Source organism: Ascaphus truei, chromosome 18, assembly GCF_040206685.1.
Source record: "Ascaphus truei isolate aAscTru1 chromosome 18, aAscTru1.hap1, whole genome shotgun sequence".
Classification (NCBI taxonomy): domain Eukaryota; kingdom Metazoa; phylum Chordata; class Amphibia; order Anura; family Ascaphidae; genus Ascaphus; species Ascaphus truei.
Genome location: NC_134500.1, coordinates 28315874 through 28341899, shown reverse-complemented (window position 1 = coordinate 28341899; position 26026 = coordinate 28315874). Strand labels below are relative to the sequence as shown.

The following is a 26026-nucleotide window of genomic DNA, read 5'->3' as shown; positions in this document are numbered from 1 at the left end:
TGTAAGGAGAAAGTGGGGGTGAGTGTATAAGGGGGGAGTGGTGGGTGAGTATATAAGGGGGGGGGAATGTAAGGAGAACGTGTGGGGGAGAATGGTGGGTATGTATAAGAAGGGAGTAGTGGGTGAGTGTATAAAGGGGAGGGGAGAGTGGTGGGTGAGTGTATAAGCGGAGAGAGTGGGGGTGACTGTTTAAGAGTGGGTGAAGCTAAAGAGAAAGGGGGTGGGGGTGACTGTATAAGAGTGGGGAGAGTGTAATGAGAGAGGGGGTGAGTGCGTTAGAGAGAGTGGGATAATAACTGTATAAGAGGGGGCGGGAGACCATAATGGGGGGAAGTGTAATGGGAGGACAGAGAGTTGGGAGTGTGAAAGGGGGAGAAGAGAGAGAGGTTTGGGGTTCCCTAGAATATCACAGTCTAAATCTAGGATTCCTTAACTAAAGAAAGGTTGAAAACCGCTGGGATAGGAGCTGGGGCGTTAACGCTGCAGTTTAAAAAAAAATAATATATATATATTTTCCCATTCAATATGTGCATCAATACAATCTGCACACTGACAAGTGATTAGCTACGCTGCAGATCGATACATTCTCCTGTAATCAATCGCTTTCTCTGGGCTATTTAACTCAGTTCTTGCACAGCATTGTGGGCAATGTAGTCCAGCAATATTATGTGACTGGGCAGTTACTAGATACAATTGGTGCACTGCTAGAGAGAGGGCGGGGCTCAAGAGCCAGAGCCGATCAGAAGGGGAAGGGGCCGTCACTTTGGAAATGCTTCCTACATTAGAAACATTAAAAATGTCTTTAAATCTTTTTTAATTTTAATTTTTAACGCTACAAGTATTTTCTCACAGTACAGAACTGAATTATTTAAAAAACACACATGTAGGATATTGCTGAACTGCTGCTTTAAATTGACATGAACAGCTGTGAGCTGCAGGGATGCTGGGACTTGTGGTCCTGCAGTGTCTGGCAGGGAAGCATTTCCCCAGTACACAGAACTACAACTCCCATGATGCTGTGCAGACGGTGCTTGCAGTATTGCTTCCTGCTTCTTCCAGTGCATCTGAGGTTCCCCCATTAACCCTCTGAGACCAGGATCTGTACCAGGTAACAGCGTCTGAATAATGAACCCTTCAGGATTTATATGGGGGACAGCAGTGTCCCCCCCAAAGCTTGTTTTAGGCTGTGTTCCCTGTAACTATATAATGATAATATGTAACAGATCCAACACTGAGATACTGTGCTCTGTAAACAAGCGCCAACGTGTCGCAAAGGTACGCCAACACTCGCCGTTTTGTTTCCTGGTAATGGGTCGCCGTAAAAGAGATGGCAAGGTCACGTGATCACCCTCCTCCTGTCTCTGCACGTTCTTCCTACTTACCCCATAGAGCAGGGCAGCGCAAACTGGGGGGGCGCGGGATTTTTTTTGTGGGGGGAGGGGGGCGCGCGGCGGTTGCAGAGCTAACCGCGGGGAATCGCGCCTGCCCCTGGGGGTCGGTGTATCCTTGTTATATTAGAACATAGAGGTAATACCGGTATACACATACACGCCCAGAGAGGTAATACCGGTATACACGTACACGCCCAGAGAGGTAATACCGGTATACACGTACACGCGCCCAGAGAGGTAATACCGGTATACACATACACGCCCAGAGAGGTAATACCGGTATACACGTACACGCCCAGAGAGGTAATACCGGTATACACATACACGCCCAGAGAGGTAATACCGGTATACACATACACGCCCAGAGAGGTGATACCGGTATACACATACACACCCAGAGAGGTAATACCGGTATACACGTACACGCCCAGAGAGGTAATACCGGTATACACGTACACGCGCCCAGAGAGGTAATACCGGTATACACATACACGCCCAGAGAGGTAATACCGGTATACACATACACGCCCAGAGAGGTAATACCGGTATACACACACGCCCAGAGAGGTAATATCAGTATACACATACACACGCCCAGAGAGGTAATACCGGTATACACATACACGCCCAGAGAGGTAATACCGGTATACACATACACGCCCAGAGAGGTAATACCGGTATACACGTACACGCCCAGAGAGGTAATACCGGTATACACATACACGCCCAGAGAGGTAATACCGGTATACACATACACGCCCAGAGAGGTAATACCGGTATACACATACACGCCCAGAGAGGTAATACCGGTATACACATACACGCCCAAAGAGGTAATACCGGTATACACATACACGCCCAGAGAGGTAATACCGGTATACACATACACGCCCAGAGAGGTAATACCGGTATACACATACACGCCCAGAGAGGTAATACCGGTATACACATACACGCCCAGAGAGGTAATACCGGTATACACATACACGCCCAGAGAGGTAATACCGGTATACACATACACGCCCAGAGAGGTAATACCGGTATACACATACACGCCCAAAGAGGTAATACCGGTATACACATACACGCCCAGAGAGGTAATACCGGTATACACATACCCGCCCAGAGTGATAATACCGGTATACACATACCCGCCCAGAGAGGTAATACCGGTATACACATACCCGCCCAGAGAGGTAATACCGGTATACACATACCCGCCCAGATAGGTAATACCGGTATACACGTACACGCCCAGAGAGGTAATACCGGTATACACGTACACGCCCAGAGAGGTAATACCGGTATAAACGTACACGCCAAGAGAGGTAATACCGGTATACACGTACACGCCCAGAGAGGTAATACCGGTATAAACGTACACGCCCAGAGAGGTAATACCGGTATACACGTACACGCCCAGAAAGGTAATACCGGTATACACGTACACGCCCAGAGAGGTAATACCGATATACACGTACACGCCCAGAGAGGTAATACCGGTATACACGTACACGCCCAGAGAGGTAATACCGGTATACACGTACACGCCCAGAGAGGTAATACCGGTATACACGTACACGCCCAGAGAGGTAATACCGGTATACACGTACACGCCCAGAGAGGTAATACCGGTATACACGTACACGCCCAGAGAGGTAATACCGGTATACACGTACACGCCCAGAGAGGTAATACCGGTATACACGTACACGCCCAGAGAGGTAATACCGGTATACACGTACACGCCCAGAGAGGTAATACCGGTATACACGTACACGCCCAGAGAGGTAATACCGGTATACACGTACACGCCCAGAGAGGTAATACCGGTATACACGTACACGCCCAGAGAGGTAATACCGGTATACACGTACACGCCCAGAGAGGTAATACCGGTATACACGTACACGCCCAGAGAGGTAATACCGGTATACACGTACACGCCCAGAGAGGTAATACCGGTATACACGTACACGCCCAGAGAGGTAATACCGGTATACACGTACACGCCCAGAGAGGTAATACCGGTATACACGTACACGCCCAGAGAGGTAATACCGGTATACACGTACACGCCCAGAGAGGTAATACCGGTATACACGTACACGCCCAGAGAGGTAATACCGGTATACACGTACACGCCCAGAGAGGTAATACCGGTATACACGTACACGCCCAGAGAGGTAATACCGGTATACACGTACACGCCCAGAGAGGTAATACCGGTATACACGTACACGCCCAGAGAGGTAATACCGGTATACACGTTCACGCCCAGAGAGGTAATACCGGTATACACGTACACGCCCAGAGAGGTAATACCGGTATACACGTACACGCCCAGAGAGGTAATACCGGTATACACGTACACGCCCAGAGAGGTAATACGTGACGCATACACCAGATACAGGAAACGTCCCTCCGCTTCTAGCGGCGTTTCAAGCGTCTCCGGGAGTCCTGCTGAGCTGGCCTTCGCGTCTGTCAAGTATTACGGCAACTGTGGAGTGGATCCCGGTGGCTGGAAATGGCAGGACAGGCAGAGGGTGATGTGGGGGTCGGAAACAGGCGGCTAGAGGCGTAGTCGAGGTCACAGGCCAAATCCGGGGCAGGCAGCGGAAGGTGTGGTCAAGAGGCAAGCAGGAGTCAGGTAACGGTATCGGCAAACAACAACCGTGCAGTGAGCTAGTCTATCCAGAAAGCACCAGTACAAACAAGCATGGAGGAACAGGAAGGGGAGGTTCATACAGGTCTGGCTGGAGGCAGGGGACAAGGGAATAAATGACTAAGATCAGTAGTGAGCTGTCTGCAGACTCAGGCACACAATCGGCAGTCTTAGGGGGCAGCGAGGAAGACCCGCCGGATAGGAGCCGGAAGGACCCGAGTTCACCTCCGAAATGGTTCCTCCGTCACCCCTACGCGTTTCGCAATGGTTTCTGTTTCCTCCGGGCTCTGTAACTTTGGGGGCTCTCCTGCCTGCCTTGAACAGCCCGATCTCCTAACTTTAATAATGTAATAAAAAAAGGGGTATGGGAAATATGTACAAAACTCAAAAAAACAAAACAAAAAACCATCCATTCAATCTTTGAATCCCGCGGGCCCACGCCGGAATCCGCCATCGGAAATCGATCGCTCTATCTAATGCGGAAGACTAACGCCATCCTTTCCCCCGAGACTTTTGTATTTTAAAGCTGTGGGCTGGACACAGGAGAATTAGATCTAGCTGATATTATTTATTCCTCTTCTGAGTAGATCTCGACCATTTAAATCCATTTCATTGACAGGTGACTCGGGTAACGTCTGTCCCCGGAGACGCGCGGACGCGGTTGGAAGGAGGCTGCCATGGCGGAACCCCGAGGTGAGTTAACGGCATGGGAAGGAAGGAAGAGGGGGGGAGGGTGAGTGGAGAGGCTCGGTTGTTGGAGGTCAGGGGGACGCCGGAATGGGGAACACTGTGTGGAAGGAGACTGCTGTTGCGATGGAAACGGGGTTTTGCCAGCTTGAGGATGTTGGTGACATCATGGCATTGGGGCATGCTGGGGGGTGTAGTCTTGCAGCTGATGGTGTGTGTGTATAAAAATAAGAAAATCAGGCTGATCTTGTCCTATATATCAGACTCATTATAGGGTTAAGACACGCCACATCCTAACAGATGCCATGCATTGATGGCTCATATTGACCCCATCCTGCAGATACCAATTCTTATAGGGTTCAGACAAACCTGATCCTATATATCCCATTCATTGTAGGGACCTGACAGAGCTGTCGTCCTACAGTTCCCATTCATTCCCAGGCTTATGCAGGCCCTATATCCTAGAGCCCCTAATCCTTATAAGGTGTTGACCGGGTATAACACCAGGAAGCAGATGCATAGGGGCATATTTCTGAAGCGATGCCTGTCACGGTCACTTGTGAGAGGATATAATATACACCAAAATAACTGGGTTGAACGGAACACGACTTAGATATAATAAATTAGGGTTTATTCCTTAAAAGGTGAACACAGCAGATAGTACAAATAACAGGCAAAATATACACTTACTTAGGGTTGGAATGATGAAGTAATCAGGAAAACACGATCAGCAATTCATGCAGCAATCACGAGAAGACACAAAAGACACGAAGAACAACTGAGTATAGGATGGACACTGGTTTATATGCAATTCCACTCCTATGCTTTATTATTGAGTGCAAGCCATTGGAGAACAATTACCTGCACCCAATCTCTCCTTGCCACCTCACCCGTAATACCTGCCCACTGGTGGGGTAATATTCTAATCAGGGAGCTTCTTTCCTCAGCCCCACAAGACTGGCGTCTTAAAGTCTAGCTTTGCCAGGATACCCTTTGTTCCCAAGTGCAAATTACAACACTTAGTACCAAGTACCCATGTCCTACATTCCATTGTGCTCGCATACACAAGTAGGGTGCGGGAGCCTTTGATCAGGAGTTTATGATCGACCATTTGTCTCCCTATCCGGATCATTAACATAGCATGTGGGCTCTGAGTTTTCATACCAGACCCAAAATACAATTCATACTTTAATACCTTCACATATTAAAATAATCCGTTCTGCTGGGCCCAGTGGGCTGAAACTTGCCAGTCCTTCATGCCGAAGGTGACTCTCCATGGTGGCCAAGTTTCAGCTCTCTGCGTCCCCCAGAACCGGAGATACACAAATACAATTTTAAAACCCTTATTACTTTAATGCAGGATTCTCCGCCCTAAGAATAAATCTCTGTTTGTCACTCTTTCCATTGAAATCAACGGGCTCCGCCGCTATAGGCTTTCAATGGAGCAACTCCGCCGTTGAAATCAATGGGCTTCGCCGCTATAGTCTTTCAATGGGGCAACTCCGCCATTGAGGCTTATGGGCTCCGCCGCTATAGACTTTCATTGGAGCAACTCCGCCATTGAAGTCTATAGGAAAACCACAATTTTTACATTTGCCCATACTCTGTCTGGTTGTTCGGAGAGGGCTGGAAATGGCCATGCAGTCATGCCGGAACAGTGACTACATGCGACCCAAATCCCAGCCCTCTGGTCCTCACAGAACCGGAGATATGGACTCGCACTTTTACATTTTCAGACTTAGCCGGTTTAACGCCACGCGGCTTTTCCCCATTGGAATCAATGGCCGGCGCCGCCATAGACAATGCATGGGCGAGCGCCGCCATTGGATTCAATGGGACCTCCGCTCCGCCATTAGAGTCAATGGCGCGACCCTCTTCATGAGTACGACCCTTTACGGGGGTCCCTCATTCCCGGACCCGATGGTGGTCGTTTGTGGGGCTTCCTAGGGGCTAGGGGCAAAAATAATTTTATTTCTGAGTGCCTTAGAACCTAAGGTTCCCACGCCAATTGGAGTTGAACTTGAACTCAGTGATAAAAGCTCTTTTTAAAGACATTGTGTCCGCTCTTGCGGACTGCGGTTTGGATGGCTGCCAACCCGTTCCTGGAGGTCGGTGTCGAGGAATCCTCATTGAAGTCAATGGCCTCATTGACTTACAATGGGAAACCGCCGCTCCTCCTCTCGGACGCCACCTGCTGGTCTTCGCTGGAAACAGGGCCAAAACCGCTAGATACGCCATTGGATTGAATGGAGCTGCAATGGCGACCTATGTGAGGCTGCAAACTGGAGCCTGAAAAGGCGGGAAAATCGGACAAAGGGCTATAAACACTGAATTAACCTTAACCCTTTCCCTCCCGCATCAATCCCAGTGTATGTGTTGGTGCAAACACTGGAATGGGAACAATACACATTTACAGGGGAAAATACATTTGGTTGTGGAAGCAGGGTAAAAACACATTACTGAACCGCAGTCCAGTTAACACCTTGCTTCCCAAGTGAGAGCAGGGGGTGGCCAAATGGGGTGTAACCCCTTTAATCCCGGGCCAAACCCCCTTTCCCATGACAGTGCTAACCCATGAAGTGCCTAGATAAACGTAGTGCCATTAGGTAACCATGGTCCATAACATCTACACGGTGGGTGACACACACCGTTACCATGTTACCGTTACCCTGTTACCGTTACCCTGTTACCGAAGCGTATCAAACCTTTTATGCCCAGGCCTGCCCTGTCGCAGAATAAATAAACCTCTTACATACAGGCAGCAGGGTGTCCCATTTCATAGGCCAGCAGTAACGCCCCCACAGATACGAAGATAGATACCGTCTCTATATCCCTCTCTCTCTCTCTATCACCCCCCTCTCTATATCCCCCCCATCTCTCTCTATATATCCTCACCCCTCTCTATATCTCCCCCCCCCTCTCTCTATCTCCCCCTGTAAGAGATGTGTGCAGAGGTTCATATAATGGAGACCGATTTGGGTGAAATGATATCTTGGCTTTATTGAGCCTGTTCCTTTATCCAGGCAAAACATACAAAAACTACAAATTAACAACCCCCTATCCTGTAAGGGCTAACTTCCTTCCCCAGACCCTATCTGCAGGACTGGAGGGATATTCCCATTACCAGCCTATCACCCCAAAGTCTCAGGAAGTACCTTAAGCAGGTGGCCCTCCATGTCAGTCTCTGGCAGGGTCCTGGGTCCTCTGTGTCCAGGAAATATAGGTCTCTGGGTGTCTTGATCTCAGCACAGCCTTTGTGCTCAAGACAGTGTGTGTGCAAGCTTCTCTGCTCTCCTTCTGTCAGCCCAAATGTGAGCTAAGGAATCTCTCTCATGTGTCTCACAGGAGGCTTTTTACAGAGCTCTCATTAGTCCAGGTGGAAACTAGTTAATTGAGTGGCTGCAATTAACTCTCTCTCTGCTGGATTTTCAGAGCTCTGAGGCTGCTTTATTTACACAGGGATAAGTACCTGTTACACCCCCCCTCTCTCTCACCCCCCCCCCTCTCTCACTCCTCCCCCCTCTCTCTCACCCCCGTCCTCTCTCTCACACCCCCCCCCCACCGCTCTCTCCCTCTCCCTGTAACAAATGCTCACCACAAACAAAACGGGCCGCAAGGCTGAGGTGGGGATGTTGCTAACCACCGACCTACAACTGGGCAGCCACGTCCGGAGTGCAGAGTGGTAGTCATGTAGCTGGGTCAAGGTAGGAGAAGCCAGGGGTATAGAAGGTAGAAGTCCAAATGCACTCCGAGGTCAAGGGTCAGAGAGGCGGAGGTCCAGATACAAGCCGAGGTCAGAACAGGAACAGAATACGCAAGACAAGCCAGCGACAGGGCAGCAGCAGGGTGTGTGAGGCAAACACTAGCACACAAACAGGGTTTGTGCTCAGCCAGTTTGCAGCAGGGCTGGCTGAGCATTTAAAGCACAGGCAGCCAATGGTAGGGCAGCACACAGCTGCAGGGCGATGAACAGGAGCCGCTCCTAGACATTCAGGCCACTGGTAGACAGGGGCGGGGAGATGTGCAGGTTTGGAGTAATTGCTGATTAACCCCTCGTGTGCCCAAAGTAGCGCAGCGCTTGCGTGTGGTGCGCCTCACCCGTGACGTCACGAGGGCGGAGCCTGAGCAAGGTCTGTGTGGGGTCCCCCAGCCTGGCAGAGCCGCGGGCGTTAGCATCAGCCTGATAGTGCGGCGTGCACCACCCGTCCTGTCATGGGGTGCGTCATCGGGCGGGACCGATGGACATTCCTCACACTCCCCCCCCCTCTCTCTCTCCAACCCCCCCTCTCTCTCCTCTCCCCCTCTCTCCCTCCTCCCCCTCTCTCTCTCCCTCTCTCCCCCCCTCTCTCTCTCCCTCTCTCCCCCCCTCTCTCTCTCCAACCCCCCCTCTCTCTCTCCTCCCCCTCGATCTCTCCTCCCCCTCTCTCCTCCCCCTCTCTCTCCCTCCCTCTCTCTCTCCCCCCCCCTCTGTCTCTCTCCCCCCTCACTTATCTCCCCCCCTCACCCGCAGTGTTCCCCCTCGCCTGTATAGTACAGGACTACGCGTGGGGTAAGCTGGGAAGTGACAGTGAGGTGGCCCGTCTGTGGGTGAGAAGTGACCCCAAGAGGCAGATAGAGCCAGACAAGCCATATGCAGAGGTAACTCAGTGAGTGCCCACTCACACCTCCCACGCTCTTATTTCTCCCCCTTCTCCCTCCCTACTTCCATTGTTCTCTCATCTCTCTTTTTGCTCCCCCCTTTTCCACTATCTTCTCCCCCTCTTATTCTCTGACCTCTTTCCCTCCTCCTCTCTCTTCCCCTCTCTCTCTTCCCCTCTCTCTCTTCCCCCCCTCTCTCTCTCTTCCCCCCTCTCTCTCTCTTCCCCCCCTCTCTCGCTCTCTCCCCCCCTCTCTCTCTCTCTCTTCCCCCCCTCTCTCTCTTCCCCCCTCTCTCTCTCTCTTCCCCCCTTTCTCTCGCTCTCTTCCCCCCTCTCTCGCTCTCTTCCCCCCCTCTCTCTCGCTCTCTTCCCCTCTCTCTCTCGCTCTCTTCCCTCTCTCTCTCGCTCTCTTCCCCCCCTCTCTCTCGCTCTCTTCCCTCCCTCTCTCTCTCTCTTCCCCCCTCTCTCTCTTCCCCCCTCTCTCTCTTCCCCCCTCTCTCTCTCTCTCTTCCACCCTCTCTCTCTCTCTCTCTCTCTCTCTCTTCCTCTCTTTCCCTCTCTCTCTCCCCTCTCTTTCCTCTCTCCCCTCTCTTTCCCCCCCCTCCCATCTCTCTCCCCCCCCCTCCCATCTCTCCCCCCCCCCTCCCATCTCTCTCCCCCCCCTCCCATCTCTCTCTCCCCCCCCTCCCATCTCTCTCTCCCCCCCCTCCCATCTCTCTCTCTCCCCCCCCTTCCATCTCTCTCTCTCCCCCCCCTTCCATCTCTCTCTCCCCCCCCCCCTCCCATCTCTCTCCCACAGCTCTGGATGGGATCTCACCCCAAAGGAGACGCCCTCATCCTAGACAAGAGAATTACCCAGAAGACCCTGGGCAGTGGATCGCGGCTCACCCCGAGTGCCTGGGGTCGAAGGTCAGAGAGGCCTTCCAGGGTCAGCTACCGTTCCTGTTCAAAGTGCTGTCAGTTAGGCTGGCGCTCTCCATCCAGGCTCACCCTGACAAGGTGAGAGGGGGAGGATGGGAGGGGGGCTTTTATACAAACTGCCCCTCTCCCTAACTGTCTCTCTTCGTCCCTAACTCTCTCCTCCTCACCCTCCTCCATCAACCCTCCTCACTTTCACTCACTCACTTGCTCTCCCTCTTCCTCCCCACCGTGTCTCTCTCTCCCCCTCTCACTCACTCCCCCCTCCCTCTCACTCCCTCCTCCCCCCCTCTCACTCCCTCCTCCCCCCCTCTCACTCCCCCCAAACCCCTCTCTCACTCCCCCCTCCCCCCCTCTCACTCCCCCCTCACTCTCCCCTCCCCCCCTCTCACACCCCCCTCACCCCCTCACTCTCTCACTCCCCCCTCTCTCACTCCCCCCTCTCTCACTCCCCCCCCCCCTCTCACTCCCCCCCCCCCTCTCACTCCCCCCCCCCTCTCACTCCCCCCCCCCCTCTCACTCCCCCCCCTCTCACTCCCCCCCCCAGGCCCGGGCACAGCGGCTCCACGCCCAGTTTCCGCAGCATTACCCCGATGCCAACCACAAGCCTGAAATGGCCATCGCTCTCACCCCGTTCCAGGGCATGTGCGGCTTCCGACCCGTGTCCGAGATCTTGGGCTACCTGCAGGGTAAGGACACGCACACGCGTGCACAATACGCACGCACACCGGCATGAACATGTAATCACACTCCGTAACATGCCATGTAACGATGTGTTCCACGTGTGCTCTGCACGTGTGACATGCATGTGCCGCCTGTCTGTCCCTCTCCCTGCAGACGTCCCCGAGTTTCGCTCTCTGATTGGACAGGAGGATGCGCGGAGGTTAGAGGTCAGCGCGTCAGACCCTGGGGATGAGGGGCGGGTGCGGAGCGCTCTGCAGGGCTGCTTCACACGCATGATGCAGAGCGACAAGGAGGCGTGTGCGGAGCAACTGAACCGGCTGGTGCAGCGCATCTCACTGCAAGGTGCACAATTACACACGTGTACACACGCGCACAATATTCACAGTGACACGTATATACACATGTACAGTATACACGGACACACACACATGTATACACACCGTGATATATGCACATGCACTGATATACACAGTGACACATGTACAGAATACACACAGTTACACGTGTTTACACACGGACACATACACATGTATTCACACATATAGGCACACGCACTGATGCGCACTGTGACACGCATACACGTGTTCTGTGTCTCCCAGCTCAGAGTGGGGAGGACGTCTCACCTTGCAGGGGAGAGCTGCTGCTCACATTACACTCTCTCAGTTCCCGGGGACGTCGGTTGCTTTGCGATTTACTTCCTGAACGTGCTGACTCTGCAGCCAGGAGAAGCCATGTATCTGGGAGCTAATGAGCCCCACGCTTATCTGTACGGAGGTGAGTGTATGTGCGAGGGCCTGTGTGTGCGCGAGGGCGGGGGCCTGTGTGTGCGCGAGGGCGGGGGCCTGTGTGCGCGCGAGGGCGGGGGCCTGTGAGCGCGAGGGCGGGGGCCTGTGTGCGCGCGAGAGGGCGGGGGCCTGTGTGCGCGGCGAGGGCGGGGGCCTGTGTGTGCGCGCGAGAGGCGGCGGGGCCTGTGTGCGCGCGAGGGCGGGGGCCTGTGTGCGCGCGAGGCGGGCCTGTGCGCGGGGGCCTGTGTGCGCGCGAGGGCGGGGGCCTGTGTGCGCGCAGAGGGCGGGGGGCCTGTGTGCGCGCGAGGGCGGGGGCCTGTGTGTGCGCGATGGGCGGGGCCTGTGTGTGCGCGCGAGGGCGGGGGCCTGTGTGCGCGCGAGGGCGGGGGCCTGTGTGCGCGCGAGGGCAGGGCCTGTGTGTGCGCGGGGGCCTGTGTGTGAGCGAGGGCGAGGCCTGTGTGTGCGCGCGAGGGCGGGGGCCTGTGTGTGCGCGGGGGCCTGTGTGTGAGCGAGGGCGAGGCCTGTGTTGTGCGCGCGAGTGCGGGGGCCTGTGTGTGCGCGAGGGCGGGGGCGGGGCCTGTGTGTGCGCGAGGGCGGGGGCCTGTGTCGTGCGGGGGGCCTGTGTCGTGGCGCGAGGGCGAGGCCTGTGTGTGCGCGAGAGCGGGGCCTGTGTGTGTGCGCAAGGGCGGGGGCCTGGTGTGTGGGTGGGGGCCTGTGTGTGGGCAGGGGCCTGTGTGTGTGTGCGAGGGCGGGGCCTGTGTGTGCGCGAGGTCGAGGCCTGTGTGTGCGTGAGGTCGAGGCCTGTGTGTGCGAGGGCGAGGCCTGTGTGTGCGAGGGCGAGGCCTGTGTGTGTATGAGGTCGGGGGCCTGTGTGTGGGCGGGGGCCTTTGTGTGGCGCGAGGGCGAGGCCTGTGTGTGTGTGAGGTCGGGGGCCTGTGTGTGGGCGGGGGCCCTGTGTGTGGGCGGGGGGCCTGTGTGTGGGCGGGGGCCTGTGTGTGGGCGGGGGCCTGTGTGTGGCGGGGGCCTGTGTGTGTGCGAGGGCGGGGCCTGTGTGTGCGCGAGGTCGAGGCCTGTGTGTGCGCCGAGGGCGAGGCCTGTGTGCGCGAGGGCGAGGCCTGTGTGTGCGAGGGCGAGGCCTGTGTGTGTGTGAGGTCGGGGGCCTGTGTGTGGTGGCGGGGGCCTGTGTGTGCACGAGGGCGAGGCCTGTGTGTGTGCGCGAGGGCGAGGCCTGTGTGTGCGAGGGCGAGGCCTGTGTTGAGGTCGGGGGCCTGTGTGTGGGCGGGGGCCTGTGTGTGCGCGAGGGCGAGGCCTGTGTGTGTGAGGTCGGGGGCCTGTGTGTGGGCGGGGGCCTGTGTGTGGGCGGGGGCCTGTGTGTGTGCGAGGGCGGGGCCTGTGTGTGCGCGAGGGTCGAGGCCTGTGTGTGCGCGAGGGCGAGGCTGTGTGCGCGAGGGCGAGGCCTGTGTGTGCGAGGGCGAGGCCTGTGTGTGTGTGAGGTCGGGGGCCTGTGTGTGGGCGGGGGCCTGTGTGTGCACGAGGGCGAGGCCTGTGTGTGTGTGAGGTCGGGGGCCTGTGTGTGGGCGGGGGCCTGTGTGTGGGCGGGGGCCTGTGCGTGCGAGGGCGGGGCCTGTGTGTGCGAGGGCGAGGCCTGTGTGTGTGTGAGGTCGGGGGCCTGTGTGTGCGCGAGGGCGGGGCCTGTGTGTTTGCGAGGGCGAGGCCTGTGTGTGTGCGAGGGCGAGGCCTGTGTGTGTGCGAGGGCGAGGCCTGTGTGTGTGCGAGGGCGAGGCCTGTGTGTGAGGTCGGGGGCCTGTGTGTGAGGTCGGGGGCCTGTGTGTGAGGTCGGGGGCCTGTGTGTGAGGTCGGGAGCCTGTGTGCGAGGGCGAGGCCTGTGTGTGTGCGAGGGCGAGGCCTGTGTGTGAGGTCGGGAGCCTGTGTGTGAGGTCGGGGGCCTGTGTGTGCCGGGGCCTGTGTGTGCCGGGGCCTGTGTGTGTGCCGGGGCCTGTGTGCGCCGGGGCCTGTGTGTGTGCCGGGGCCTGTGTGTGAGGTCGGGGGCCTGTTTGTGCCGGGGCCTGTGTGTGTGCCGGGGCCTGTGTGTGTGCCGGGGCCTGTGTGCGTGCCGGGGCCTGTGTGTGTGCCGGGGCCTGTGTGCGCCGGGGCCTGTGTGCGCCGGGGCCTGTGTGTGAGGTCGGGGCCTGTGTGCACCGGGGCCTGTGTGCGCCGGGGCCTGTGTGTGAGGTCGGGGGCCTGTGTGTGAGGTCGGGGGCCTGTGTGTGCCGGGGCCTGTGTGTGCCGGGGCCTGTGTGTGCCGGGGCCTGTGTGCGCCGGGGCCTGTGTGTGCGCCGGGGCCTGTGTGTGCGCCGGGGCCTGTGTGTGAGGTCGGGGGCCTGTGTGTGAGGTCGGGCCTGTGTGTGAGGTCGGGGGCCTGTGTGTGAGGTCGGGGGCCTGTGTGTGAGGTCGGGGGCCTGTGTGTGCCGGGGCCTGTGTGTGAGGTCGGGGGCCTGTGTGTGCCGGGGCCTGTGTGTGCCGGGGCCTGTGTGTGTGCCGGGGCCTGTGTGCGCCGGGGCCTGTGTGTGTGCCGGGGCCTGTGTGTGAGGTCGGGGGCCTGTGTGTGCCGGGGCCTGTGTGTGCCGGGGCCTGTGTGTGCCGGGGCCTGTGTGTGTGCCGTGGCCTGTGTGCGCCGGGGCCTGTGTGTGAGGTCGGGGGCCTGTGTGCGCCGGGGCCTGTGTGTGTGCCGGGGCCTGTGTGCGCCGGGGCCTGTGTGTGAGGTCGGGGCCTGTGTGCACCGGGGCCTGTGTGCGCCGGGGCCTGTGTGTGAGGTCGGGGGCCTGTGTGTGAGGTCGGGGGCCTGTGTGTGCCGGGGCCTGTGTGTGCCGGGGCCTGTGTGTGCCGGGGGCCTGTGTGCACCGGGGCCTGTGTGTGCGCCGGGGCCTGTGTGTGCGCCGGGGCCTGTGTGTGAGGTCGGGGGCCTGTGTGTGAGGTCGGGCCTGTGTGTGCCGGGGCCTGTGTGTGCGCCGGGGCCTGTGTGCGCCGAGGCCTGTGTGCGCCGGGGCCTGTGTGCACCGGGGCCTGTGTGTGAGGTCGGGGGCCTGTGTGTGTGCCGGGGCCTGTGTGTGCGCCGGGGCCTGTGTGCACCGGGGCCTGTGTGTGAGGTCGGGGGCCTGTGTGTGCCGGGGCCTGTGTGTGCCGGGGCCTGTGTGTGCGCCGGGGCCTGTGTGTGCGCCGGGGCCTGTGTGTGCGCCGGGGCCTGTGTGTGAGGTCGGGGGCCTGTGTGTGCCGGGGCCTGTGTGTGCCGGGGCCTGTGTGTGAGGTCGGGGGCCTGTGTGTGAGGTCGGGGCCTGTGTGCACCGGGGCCTGTGTGCACCGGGGCCTGTGTGCACCGGGGCCTGTGTGCGCCGGGGCCTGTGTGCGCCGGGGCCTGTGTGTGCCGGGGCCTGTGTGTGTCGGGGCCTGTGTGAGGTCGGGCCTGTGTGTGCCGGGGCCTGTGTGCACCGGGGCCTGTGTGCGCCGGGTCCTGTGTGTGCCGGGTCCTGTGTGTGCCGGGGCCTGTGTGTGAGGTCGGGGGCCTGTGTGTGCCGGGGCCTGTGTGTGAGGTCGGGGCCTGTGTGCACTGGGGCCTGTGTGTGCCGGGGCCTGTGTGTGAGGTCGGGGCCTGTGTGCGCCGGGGCCTGTGTGTGCCGGGGCCTGTGTGTGCCGGGGCCTGTGTGTGAGGTCGGGCCTGTGTGTGCCGGGGCCTGTGTGCACCGGGGCCTGTGTGCGCCGGGGCCTGTGTGTGCCGGGGCCTGTGTGTGCCGGGGCCTGTGTGTGTGCCGTGGCCTGTGTGCGCCGGGGCCTGTGTGTGAGGTCGGGGGCCTGTGTGCGCCGGGGCCTGTGTGTGTGCCGGGGCCTGTGTGCGCCGGGGCCTGTGTGTGAGGTCGGGGCCTGTGTGCACCGGGGCCTGTGTGCGCCGGGGCCTGTGTGTGAGGTCGGGGGCCTGTGTGTGAGGTCGGGGGCCTGTGTGTGCCGGGGCCTGTGTGTGCCGGGGCCTGTGTGTGCCGGGGCCTGTGTGCACCGGGGCCTGTGTGTGCGCCGGGGCCTGTGTGTGCGCCGGGGCCTGTGTGTGCGCCGGGGCCTGTGTGTGAGGTCGGGGGCCTGTGTGTGAGGTCAGGCCTGTGTGTGCCGGGGCCTGTGTGTGCGCCGGGGCCTGTGTGCGCCGAGGCCTGTGTGTGCCGGGGCCTGTGTGTGCCGGGGCCTGTGTGTGCGCCGGGGCCTGTGTGCACCGGGGCCTGTGTGTGAGGTCGGGGGCCTGTGTGTGCCGGGGCCTGTGTGTGCCGGGGCCTGTGTGCGCCGGGGCCTGTGTGTGCGCCGGGGCCTGTGTGTGCGCCGGGGCCTGTGTGTGAGGTCGGGGGCCTGTGTGTGCCGGGGCCTGTGTGTGCCGGGGCCTGTGTGTGAGGTCGGGGGCCTGTGTGTGAGGTCGGGGCCTGTGTGCACCGGGGCCTGTGTGCACCGGGGCCTGTGTGCACCGGGGCCTGTGTGCGCCGGGGCCTGTGTGTGCCGGGGCCTGTGTGTGCCGGGGCCTGTGTGTGCCGGGGCCTGTGTGAGGTCGGGCCTGTGTGTGCCGGGGCCTGTGTGCACCGGGGCCTGTGTGTGCCGGGTCCTGTGTGTGCCGGGTCCTGTGTGTGCCGGGGCCTGTGTGTGAGGTCGGGGGCCTGTGTGTGCCGGGGCCTGTGTGTGAGGTCGGGGCCTGTGTGCACCGGGGCCTGTGTGTGCCGGGGCCTGTGTGTGAGGTCGGGGCCTGTGTGCGCCGGGGGCCTGTGTGTGCCGGGGCCTGTGTGTGCCGGGGCCTGTGTGTGCCGGGGCCTGTGTGTGAGGTCGGGCCTGTGTGTGCCGGGGCCTGTGTGCACCGGGGCCTGTGTGCGCCGGGGCCTGTGTGCGCCGGGGCCTGTGTGTGCCGGGGCCTGTGTGTGCCGGGGCCTGTGTGTACCGGGGCCTGTGTGTGCCGGGGCCTGTGTGTGAGGTCGGGCCTGTGTGTGCCGGGGCCTGTGTGCACCGGGGCCTGTGTGTGCCGGGGCCTGTGTGTGCCGGGGCCTGTGTGTGAGGTCGGGGGCCTGTGTGTGCCGGGGCCTGTGTGCGCCGGGGCCTGTGTGTGAGGTCGGGGGCCTGTGTGCGCCGGGGCCTGTGTGTGCCGGGGCCTGTGTGTGCCAGGGCCTGTGTGCGCCGGGGCCTGTGTGTGCCGGGGCCTGTGTGTGAGGTTGGGGGCCTGTGTGCGCCGGGGCCTGTGTGTGAGGTCGGGGGCCTGTGTGTGAGGTCGGGGGCCTGTGTGCGCCGGGGCCTGTGTGTGCCGGGGCCTGTGTGTGCCGGGGCCTGTGTGTGCCGGGGCCTGTGTGTGAGGTCGGGGGCCTCTGTGCGCCGGGGCCTGTGTGTGCCGGGGCCTGTGTGTGAGGTCGGGGGCCTGTGTGTGCCGGGGCCTGTGTGTGAGGTCGGGGGCCTGTGTGCGCCGGGGCCTGTGTGCGCCGGGGCCTGTGTGCGCCGGGGCCTGTGTGTGCCGGGGCCTGTGTGTGAGGTCGGGGGCCTGTGTGTGCCGGGGCCTGTGTGTGAGGTCGGGGGCCTGTGTGCGCCGGGGCCTGTGTGCGCCGGGGCCTGTGTGTGCCGGGGCCTGTGTGTGCCGGGGCCTGTGTGTGAGGTCGGGGGCCTGTGTGTGAGGTCGGGGGCCTGTGTGTGAGGTCAGGCCTGTGTGTGCCGGGGCCTGTGTGTGCGTCGGGGCCTGTGTGCGCCGAGGCCTGTGTGTGCCGGGGCCTGTGTGTGCCGGGGCCTGTGTGTGCGCCGGGGCCTGTGTGCACCGGGGCCTGTGTGTGAGGTCGGGGGCCTGTGTGTGCCGGGGCCTGTGTGTGCGCCGGGGCCTGTGTGCACCGGGGCCTGTGTGTGAGGTCGGGGGCCTGTGTGTGCCGGGGCCTGTGTGTGCCGGGGCCTGTGTGTGCGCCGGGGCCTGTGTGTGCGCCGGGGCCTGTGTGTGCGCCGGGGCCTGTGTGTGAGGTCGGGGGCCTGTGTGTGAGGTCGGGGGCCTGTGTGTGCCGGGGCCTGTGTGTGCCGGGGCCTGTGTGTGAGGTCGGGGGCCTGTGTGTGAGGTCGGGGGCCTGTGTGTGAGGTCGGGGCCTGTGTGCACCGGGGCCTGTGTGCACCGGGGCCTGTGTGCACCGGGGCCTGTGTGTGAGGTCGGGGGCCTGTGTGTGAGGTCGGGGGCCTGTGTGTGAGGTCGGGGGCCTGTGTGTGCCGGGGCCTGTGTGTGCCGGGGCCTGTGTGTGCCGGGGCCTGTGTGCACCGGGGCCTGTGTGTGCGCCGGGGCCTGTGTGTGCGCCGGGGCCTGTGTGTGCGCCGGGGCCTGTGTGTGAGGTCGGGGGCCTGTGTGTGAGGTCAGGCCTGTGTGTGCCGGGGCCTGTGTGTGCGCCGGGGCCTGTGTGCGCCGAGGCCTGTGTGTGCCGGGGCCTGTGTGTGCCGGGGCCTGTGTGTGCGCCGGGGCCTGTGTGCACCGGGGCCTGTGTGTGAGGTCGGGGGCCTGTGTGTGCCGGGGCCTGTGTGTGCGCCGGGGCCTGTGTGCACCGGGGCCTGTGTGTGAGGTCGGGGGCCTGTGTGTGCCGGGGCCTGTGTGTGCCGGGGCCTGTGTGCGCCGGGGCCTGTGTGTGCGCCGGGGCCTGTGTGTGCGCCGGGGCCTGTGTGTGCGCCGGGGCCTGTGTGTGAGGTCGGGGGCCTGTGTGTGCCGGGGCCTGTGTGTGCCGGGGCCTGTGTGTGAGGTCGGGGGCCTGTGTGTGAGGTCGGGGCCTGTGTGCACCGGGGCCTGTGTGCACCGGGGCCTGTGTGCACCGGGGCCTGTGTGCGCCGGGGCCTGTGTGTGCCGGGGCCTGTGTGTGCCGGGGCCTGTGTGTGCCGGGGCCTGTGTGTGCCGGGGCCTGTGTGAGGTCGGGCCTGTGTGTGCCGGGGCCTGTGTGCACCGGGGCCTGTGTGTGCCGGGTCCTGTGTGTGCCGGGTCCTGTGTGTGCCGGGGCCTGTGTGTGAGGTCGGGGGCCTGTGTGTGCCGGGGCCTGTGTGTGAGGTCGGGGCCTGTGTGCACCGGGGCCTGTGTGTGCCGGGGCCTGTGTGTGAGGTCGGGGCCTGTGTGCGCCGGGGGCCTGTGTGTGCCGGGGGCCTGTGTGTGCCGGGGCCTGTGTGTGCCGGGGCCTGTGTGTGCCGGGGCCTGTGTGTGAGGTCGGGCCTGTGTGTGCCGGGGCCTGTGTGCACCGGGGCCTGTGTGCGCCGGGGCCTGTGTGCGCCGGGGCCTGTGTGTGCCGGGGCCTGTGTGTGCCGGGGCCTGTGTGTACCGGGGCCTGTGTGTGCCGGGGCCTGTGTGTGAGGTCGGGCCTGTGTGTGCCGGGGCCTGTGTGCACCGGGGCCTGTGTGTGCCGGGGCCTGTGTGTGCCGGGGCCTGTGTGTGAGGTCGGGGGCCTGTGTGTGCCGGGGCCTGTGTGCGCCGGGGCCTGTGTGTGAGGTCGGGGGCCTGTGTGCGCCGGGGCCTGTGTGTGCCGGGGCCTGTGTGTGCCAGGGCCTGTGTGCGCCGGGGCCTGTGTGTGCCGGGGCCTGTGTGTGAGGTTGGGGGCCTGTGTGCGCCGGGGCCTGTGTGTGAGGTCGGGGGCCTGTGTGCGCCGGGGCCTGTGTGTGCCGGGGCCTGTGTGTGCCGGGGCCTGTGTGTGCCGGGGCCTGTGTGTGAGGTCGGGGGCCTCTGTGCGCCGGGGCCTGTGTGTGCCGGGGCCTGTGTGTGAGGTCGGGGGCCTGTGTGTGCCGGGGCCTGTGTGTGAGGTCGGGGGCCTGTGTGCGCCGGGGCCTGTGTGCGCCGGGGCCTGTGTGCGCCGGGGCCTGTGTGTGCCGGGGCCTGTGTGTGAGGTCGGGGGCCTGTGTGTGCCGGGGCCTGTGTGTGAGGTCGGGGGCCTGTGTGCGCCGGGGCCTGTGTGCGCCGGGGCCTGTGTGTGCCGGGGCCTGTGTGTGCCGGGGCCTGTGTGTGAGGTCGGGGGCCTGTGTGTGAGGTCGGGGGCCTGTGTGTGAGGTCAGGCCTGTGTGTGCCGGGGCCTGTGTGTGTGCCGGGGCCTGTGTGCGCCGGGGCCTGTGTGCGCCGAGGCCTGTGTGTGCCGGGGCCTGTGTGTGCCGGGGCCTGTGTGTGCGCCGGGGCCTGTGTGCACCGGGGCCTGTGTGTGAGGTCGGGGGCCTGTGTGTGCGCCGGGGCCTGTGTGCACCGGGGCCTGTGTGTGAGGTCGGGGGCCTGTGTGTGCCGGGGCCTGTGTGTGCCGGGGCCTGTGTGTGCGCCGGGGCCTGTGTGTGCGCCGGGGCCTGTGTGTGCGCCGGGGCCTGTGTGTGAGGTCGGGGGCCTGTGTGTGCCGGGGCCTGTGTGTGCCGGGGCCTGTGTGTGAGGTCGGGGGCCTGTGTGTGAGGTCGGGGGCCTGTGTGTGAGGTCGGGGCCTGTGTGCACCGGGGCCTGTGTGCACCGGGGCCTGTGTGCACCGGGGCCTGTGTGTGCCGGGTCCTGTGTGTGCCGGGGCCTGTGTGTGAGGTCGGGGGCCTGTGTGTGCCGGGGCCTGTGTGTGAGGTCGGGGCCTGTGTGCACCGGGGCCTGTGTGTGCCGGGGCCTGTGTGTGAGGTCGGGGCCTGTGTGCGCCGGGGCCTGTGTGTGCCGGGGCCTGTGTGTGCCGGGGCCTGTGTGTGAGGTCGGGCCTGTGTGTGCCGGGGCCTGTGTGCACCGGGGCCTGTGTGCGCCGGGGCCTGTGTGCGCCGGGGCCTGTGTGTGCCGGGGCCTGTGTGTGCCGGGGCCTGTGTGTGCCGGGGCCTGTGTGTGAGGTCGGGCCTGTGTGTGCCGGGGCCTGTGTGCACCGGGGCCTGTGTGTGCCGGGGCCTGTGTGTGCCGGGGCCTGTGTGTGAGGTCGGGGGCCTGTGTGTGCCGGGGCCTGTGTGCGCCGGGGCCTGTGTGTGAGGTCGGGGGCCTGTGTGCGCCGGGGCCTGTGTGTGCCGGGGCCTGTGTGTGCCAGGGCCTGTGTGCGCCGGGGCCTGTGTGTGCCGGGGCCTGTGTGTGAGGTCGGGGGCCTGTGTGCGCCGGGGCCTGTGTGTGAGGTCGGGGGCCTGTGTGCGCCGGGGCCTGTGTGTGCCGGGGCCTGTGTGTGCCGGGGCCTGTGTGTGAGGTCGGGGGCCTCTGTGCGCCGGGGCCTGTGTGTGCCGGGGCCTGTGTGTGAGGTCGGGGGCCTGTGTGTGCCGGGGCCTGTGTGTGAGGTCGGGGGCCTGTGTGCGCCGGGGCCTGTGTGCGCCGGGGCCTGTGTGCGCCGGGGCCTGTGTGTGCCGGGGCCTGTGTGTGAGGTCGGGGGCCTGTGTGTGCCGGGGCCTGTGTGTGAGGTCGGGGGCCTGTGTGCGCCGGGGCCTGTGTGCGCCGGGGCCTGTGTGTGCCGGGGCCTGTGTGTGCCGGGGCCTGTGTGTGAGGTCGGGGGCCTGTGTGTGAGGTCGGGGGCCTGTGTGTGAGGTCGGGGGCCTGTGTGTGCCGGGGCCTGTGTGTGCCGGGGCCTGTGTGTGCCGGGGCCTGTGTGTGCCGGGGCCTGTGTGTGAGGTCGGGGGCCTGTGTGTGCCGGGGCCTGTGTGTGCCGGGGCCTGTGTGTGAGGTCGGGGGCCTGTGTGTGCCGGGGCCTGTGTGTGCCGGGGCCTGTGTGTGCCGGGGCCTGTGTGTGAGGTCGGGGGCCTGTGTGCGCCGGGGCCTGTGTGCGCCGGGGCCTGTGTGTGGGCGGGGGCCTGTGTGTGTGCCGGGGCCTGTGTGCGCCGGGGCCTGTGTGTGTGCCGGCCTGTGTGTGGGCGGGGGCCTGTGTGTGTGCGAGGGCGGGGGCCTGTGTGTGTGCGAGGGCGGGGGCCTGTGTGTGTGTGTGTGTGGGCGGGGGCCTGTGTGTGGGCGGGGGCCTGTGTGTGGGCGGGGGCCTGTGTGTGGGCGGGGGCCTGTGTGTGTGCGAGGGCGGGGCCTGTGTGTGCGCGAGGGCGGGGCCTGTGTGTGCGCGAGGGCGAGGCCTGTGTGTGTGTGAGGTCGGGGGCCTGTGTGTGAGGTCGGGGGCCTGTGTGCGCCGAGGCCTGTGTGCTGATGTCTATGAGATAGATAGATATATCTATCTATCTCACTATATCTATCCTCCTGTCTCTGTATACAGACTGCGTGGAGTGCATGGCCTGCTCAGATAACACAGTCCGTGCCGGTCTCACTCAGAAATTCATCGACGTACAGACCCTGTGCGAGATGCTCACTTACACCCCGGCGCCCGCCAGCTCCAAGCTCTTCCCAGCCATGCCCGTTCCTGGCGACCCCTGCGCCCTCCTGTATAACCCGCCCGTGCCAGACTTCTCCGTCATCAAGATCGAGGTGAGCGGATTACGCGTGTGCTGTGACGTGTCACCCCTGATTTACCAGGTAAAACTGACCAAATTAGGACCGTTTACACCAGAAAAGAGACATCCAGTTGGAAACAGAACTGTTTACAAATATGCGCAAGGTCATTCCAAGGACGAAGGGCAGCACAGAGGTCACGGGACGTCCCGTGAGATTAGGGGAACGGGATCATTACAGTAAGGGCAGCACAGAGGACACGGAACGTCCCGTGAGATTAGGGGAACGGGATCATTATAGTAAGGGCAGCACAGAGGTCACAGGACGTCCCGTGAGATTAGGGGAACGGGATCATTATAGTAAGGGCAGCACAGAGGTCACAGGACGTCCCGTGAGATTAGGGGAACGGGATCATTATCAGTAAGGGCAGCACAGAGGACACAGGACGTCCCGTGAGATTAGGGGAACGGGATCATTACAGTAAGGGCAGCACAGAGGACACGGGACGTCCCGTGAGATTAGGGGAACGGGATCATTACAGTAAGGGCAGCACAGAGGACACGGGACGTCCCGTGAGATTAGAGGAACACGATCATTATCAGTAAGGGCAGCACAGAGGACACGGGACGTCCCGTGAGATTAGGGGAATGGGATCATTACAGTAAGGGCAGCACAGAGGACACTGGGACGTCCCGTGAGATTAGGGGAACGGGATCATTACAGTAAGGGCAGCACAGAGGACACGGGGACGTCCCGTGAGATTAGGGGAACGGGATCATTACAGTAAGGGCAGCACAGAGGACACGGGGACGTCCCGTGAGATTAGGGGAACGGGATCATTACAGTAAGGGCAGCACAGAGGTCACAGGACGTCCCTTGAGATTAGGGGAACGGGATCATTACAGTAAGGGCAGCACAGAGGACATGGGACGTCCCTTGAGATTAGGGGAACGGGATCATTACAGTAAGGGCAGACACACTGTGGGAGTTACTAGCTATGGAGTCGGAGACGGCAGATACAGGAGATATGTGCAAGAAAAGGTTACACATCTTTATACACAGGAAAGGTATACAGGGATATAGCGGATATATTACACAGAGGAAGGGCGCTGATCCAGGGACAAATCTACTAATTACTGGGGTTACGGAGGGGGGGGGAGAATTTATTTTCTCTCTTTATAATAGGATGTTTAATGGGATTTTTTAACGTCCTCTGGGTCAGCAGAACTATAAACCTCCTTGGACCTTCATGGACGTACATCTTCTTGTGGGACTGCGTCTGTACTAAAGGCTCCTTTCTCCTCCCCCACCCACGCCTGCAGGTCCCCGCTTCCGTGTCTCAGTACCACGTCGCCGCCTTGGACTCGGCCAGCATCCTGCTGCTTGTCCGTGGCCAGGCCACGAGTCGCGGGGTCCACGGCGAGCTCAGCCTCCATCCCGGCTCCGTGACCTTCATCTCGGCTGACGAGGATCTGACCTTGAGCATGGAACCCCCCCAGCGCCTGCTGCTGTTCAGGGCTTGCTCCCTGGTGTGATTAAGTGGGAGACCTTGTCATCGGACCCCTCCGCTGAATCCCACCCCAGTGGGTCTGCTCAGCCCAAGCTCACTACCTGGGCGGTGGCGCCCAATTTAAATATGGCGGCAGAACTGCCTTCCCTCTTAAATCAAATTTATATAATCATATTTACAGTGGGGCATGGACGGTGCACAGAGCCTTCAGTAGTTGGGTTATCGTCACCTTAATATGCTGTTATCGCAGGGTCCATAACCCAACTCCTGGGTGCCTTATTGCCCCAGTTTTAGATGTGGATTCTGGACTGTCCCAATCATTTACTGCTTGTGAGTTAGGGGTTCCTTGGATACGTCTGGTGGTCTCCAGCTGTAGTTTTGCACCTGGGAGATCGGGGTAGGCTCTCCCTCGGAACCTTCAGCCCGACCCCGTACCCAGGACGTACCTAGTACATCACGAGGGCCCTATAAAGTGGACGGGGTCTGAAGACAGCGGAGCCCAAACTCGAGTGTGCTAGAGAGCGAGTGTGCTAGAGAGTGAGTATGCTAGAGGTCTCCTGTTGCTCGATGCTACGTAGTTACTGTTTGATGCCTGCGGTAGTGTTAGGGAGGGGGGGCGTGAAACGCGTCATCCTGCGGGAGGCGTGAAACGCGTCATCCTGCGGGAGGCATGAAACGCGTCATCCTGCGGGAGGCAGTTAAGAAATCATAAAGATATTTTAGATCTTACGCTGTGTGTTTTATTAAACGCCTGTATAGCCAGGAACCTCCGTGTAGCAATCTAAAGGTGCAATTCCACATAGCCGACCCCCCCAATAACATAACCTTTAGTAACTAATTGGCTTCCTTAAACAAATGTAACCAGGCTAAAAGTATATGCTTTGCAGCTTTTGTTTCTTTTGAAATTAACGACAAATCAAAAAAAATATTTCTGGGTCTCTGACAGTGGGAGTGTTTCAGTCGTGTTAATTACCCTTATTGCCCCTGTGCTTATTAGACAGACAATACAGATAAGGGGAGAGGGAGGGAGGTGGCTTTGCCTGTGCAAACTCTTGCTAAACACACAGAGACGTCAGACACAAGGGAGCAGCGTGAGGAAATCAGCCCCCTCCCAAGTCTCAGCTCCCCGTGTTTCTATAATAACATTAATAAGAATTTAATCATACTTATAGGGGCAGATTTGGGGGAAAAGGTGTCAAGTCACCCAGATATGACCCCTTAACCCTGTCACTGCCATTAGTACACTTTGCCCCTAGGAGGGACTGACCACTTAACCCTGTCACTGTCATGATATGTTTTAAACCATCTGGTGCTTCAGGGGTTAATGGTGCAACCAGTTAGGTTTAAAAATACAATATTTGGGGTTTCTGACTGGTCATGAATCTGTGGGAGCTTCAAAGGGGCTTGATTGAAGTTGGGTGCTAAAAATACAAAGCAGCGGTTTGTGGCCTGGTAACTCCTTAGGCAGGCCTAGTGTTAAACTGATTCTCTGGAGGGTTCTGCCTGGTTCAGGGGGCGTGGCTAAGAAAATATTCATCACGACTACTATAAAGGAGAATATCACATCACTGCCCTTAGTACACTTGGCGCCCATCTCATTTGTAACAATGCCTATAATTCTCCCTGAATTGTCAGTTCCACCGTCTCTCCCGTGGATTCGCTCTGCTCCTCTCGATTGTGCATCTTTAAATCCTTTCGCAGCCGCCGTTCCTCTGAGCAGACGCTGCAGAACCAGACACGCGTTAGATCAGGAGGACACCATTTATTTCCCAGAATCCTCCCAACAACTGCAGCTTGAAATAACACTAAGAATCTGCTTTGGCGGCATTCTATATGTGACAGTACTGGTCCATTTGTGCGATAGACAGCAGGGTGTGCGCATGCACACGTGTGAAATATATGTGATAAGCGGTTCGGAGCATTACAAACATGTATACCTCCCGCTCTGTGCTGGCGTTTCTGCCTTTGACTGCGGTCCCAGTGCGTTCTGTAGCACGCGCCCGGCGGGGGGGGCAGCGTGTGCACAGCGCTTCACCGCAGATCGCGGTCCTGGGAGAGAGTTTGCGACGGGAGGGGGTGTGGCTATGACCTCACACAGCTGGTTCATCCTCATTGGCTGAACCGCCGGCGGGGGCGTGGCCACGTCTCAGTCGCAAGTTCCACGTACAATTTTTTTTGTATGTGAAAACTTGCAGTACAGCGCAGCTGCTAAATGCGCACTGACACATATACTGGGCCCGGATAGATTGGGGAGCGGTGCTTGTGTGCACAGCGCACGAACGCACTGAGACCGCAGCCTTATATCACACATCTATAGTGTAACAGAAGCAACGCTATGGATATGTATGTGGCAGTCTGTATATTACAATCCTATACTATCCTATTAAGAACATAGGACTGCAATATAATA

At 60.6% G+C, this 26026-nt stretch overlaps 1 protein-coding gene across 1 annotated transcript; it reads left to right on the top strand.

Moving 5' to 3' along the window:
* Positions 1 to 983: 983 nt before the first annotated feature.
* MPI (mannose phosphate isomerase) lies at positions 984 to 25785 on the top strand. The gene is given in 11 exon segments (XM_075575961.1): positions 984 to 1108; positions 4676 to 4749; positions 9254 to 9381; positions 10180 to 10246; positions 10249 to 10379; positions 10846 to 10987; positions 11136 to 11324; positions 11582 to 11640; positions 11642 to 11756; positions 21934 to 22142; positions 23429 to 25785. Coding segments are annotated over 10 exon segments (1269 nt in total). The 5' UTR covers positions 984 to 1108; positions 4676 to 4733; the 3' UTR covers positions 23642 to 25785.
* Positions 25786 to 26026: the final 241 nt, after the last annotated feature.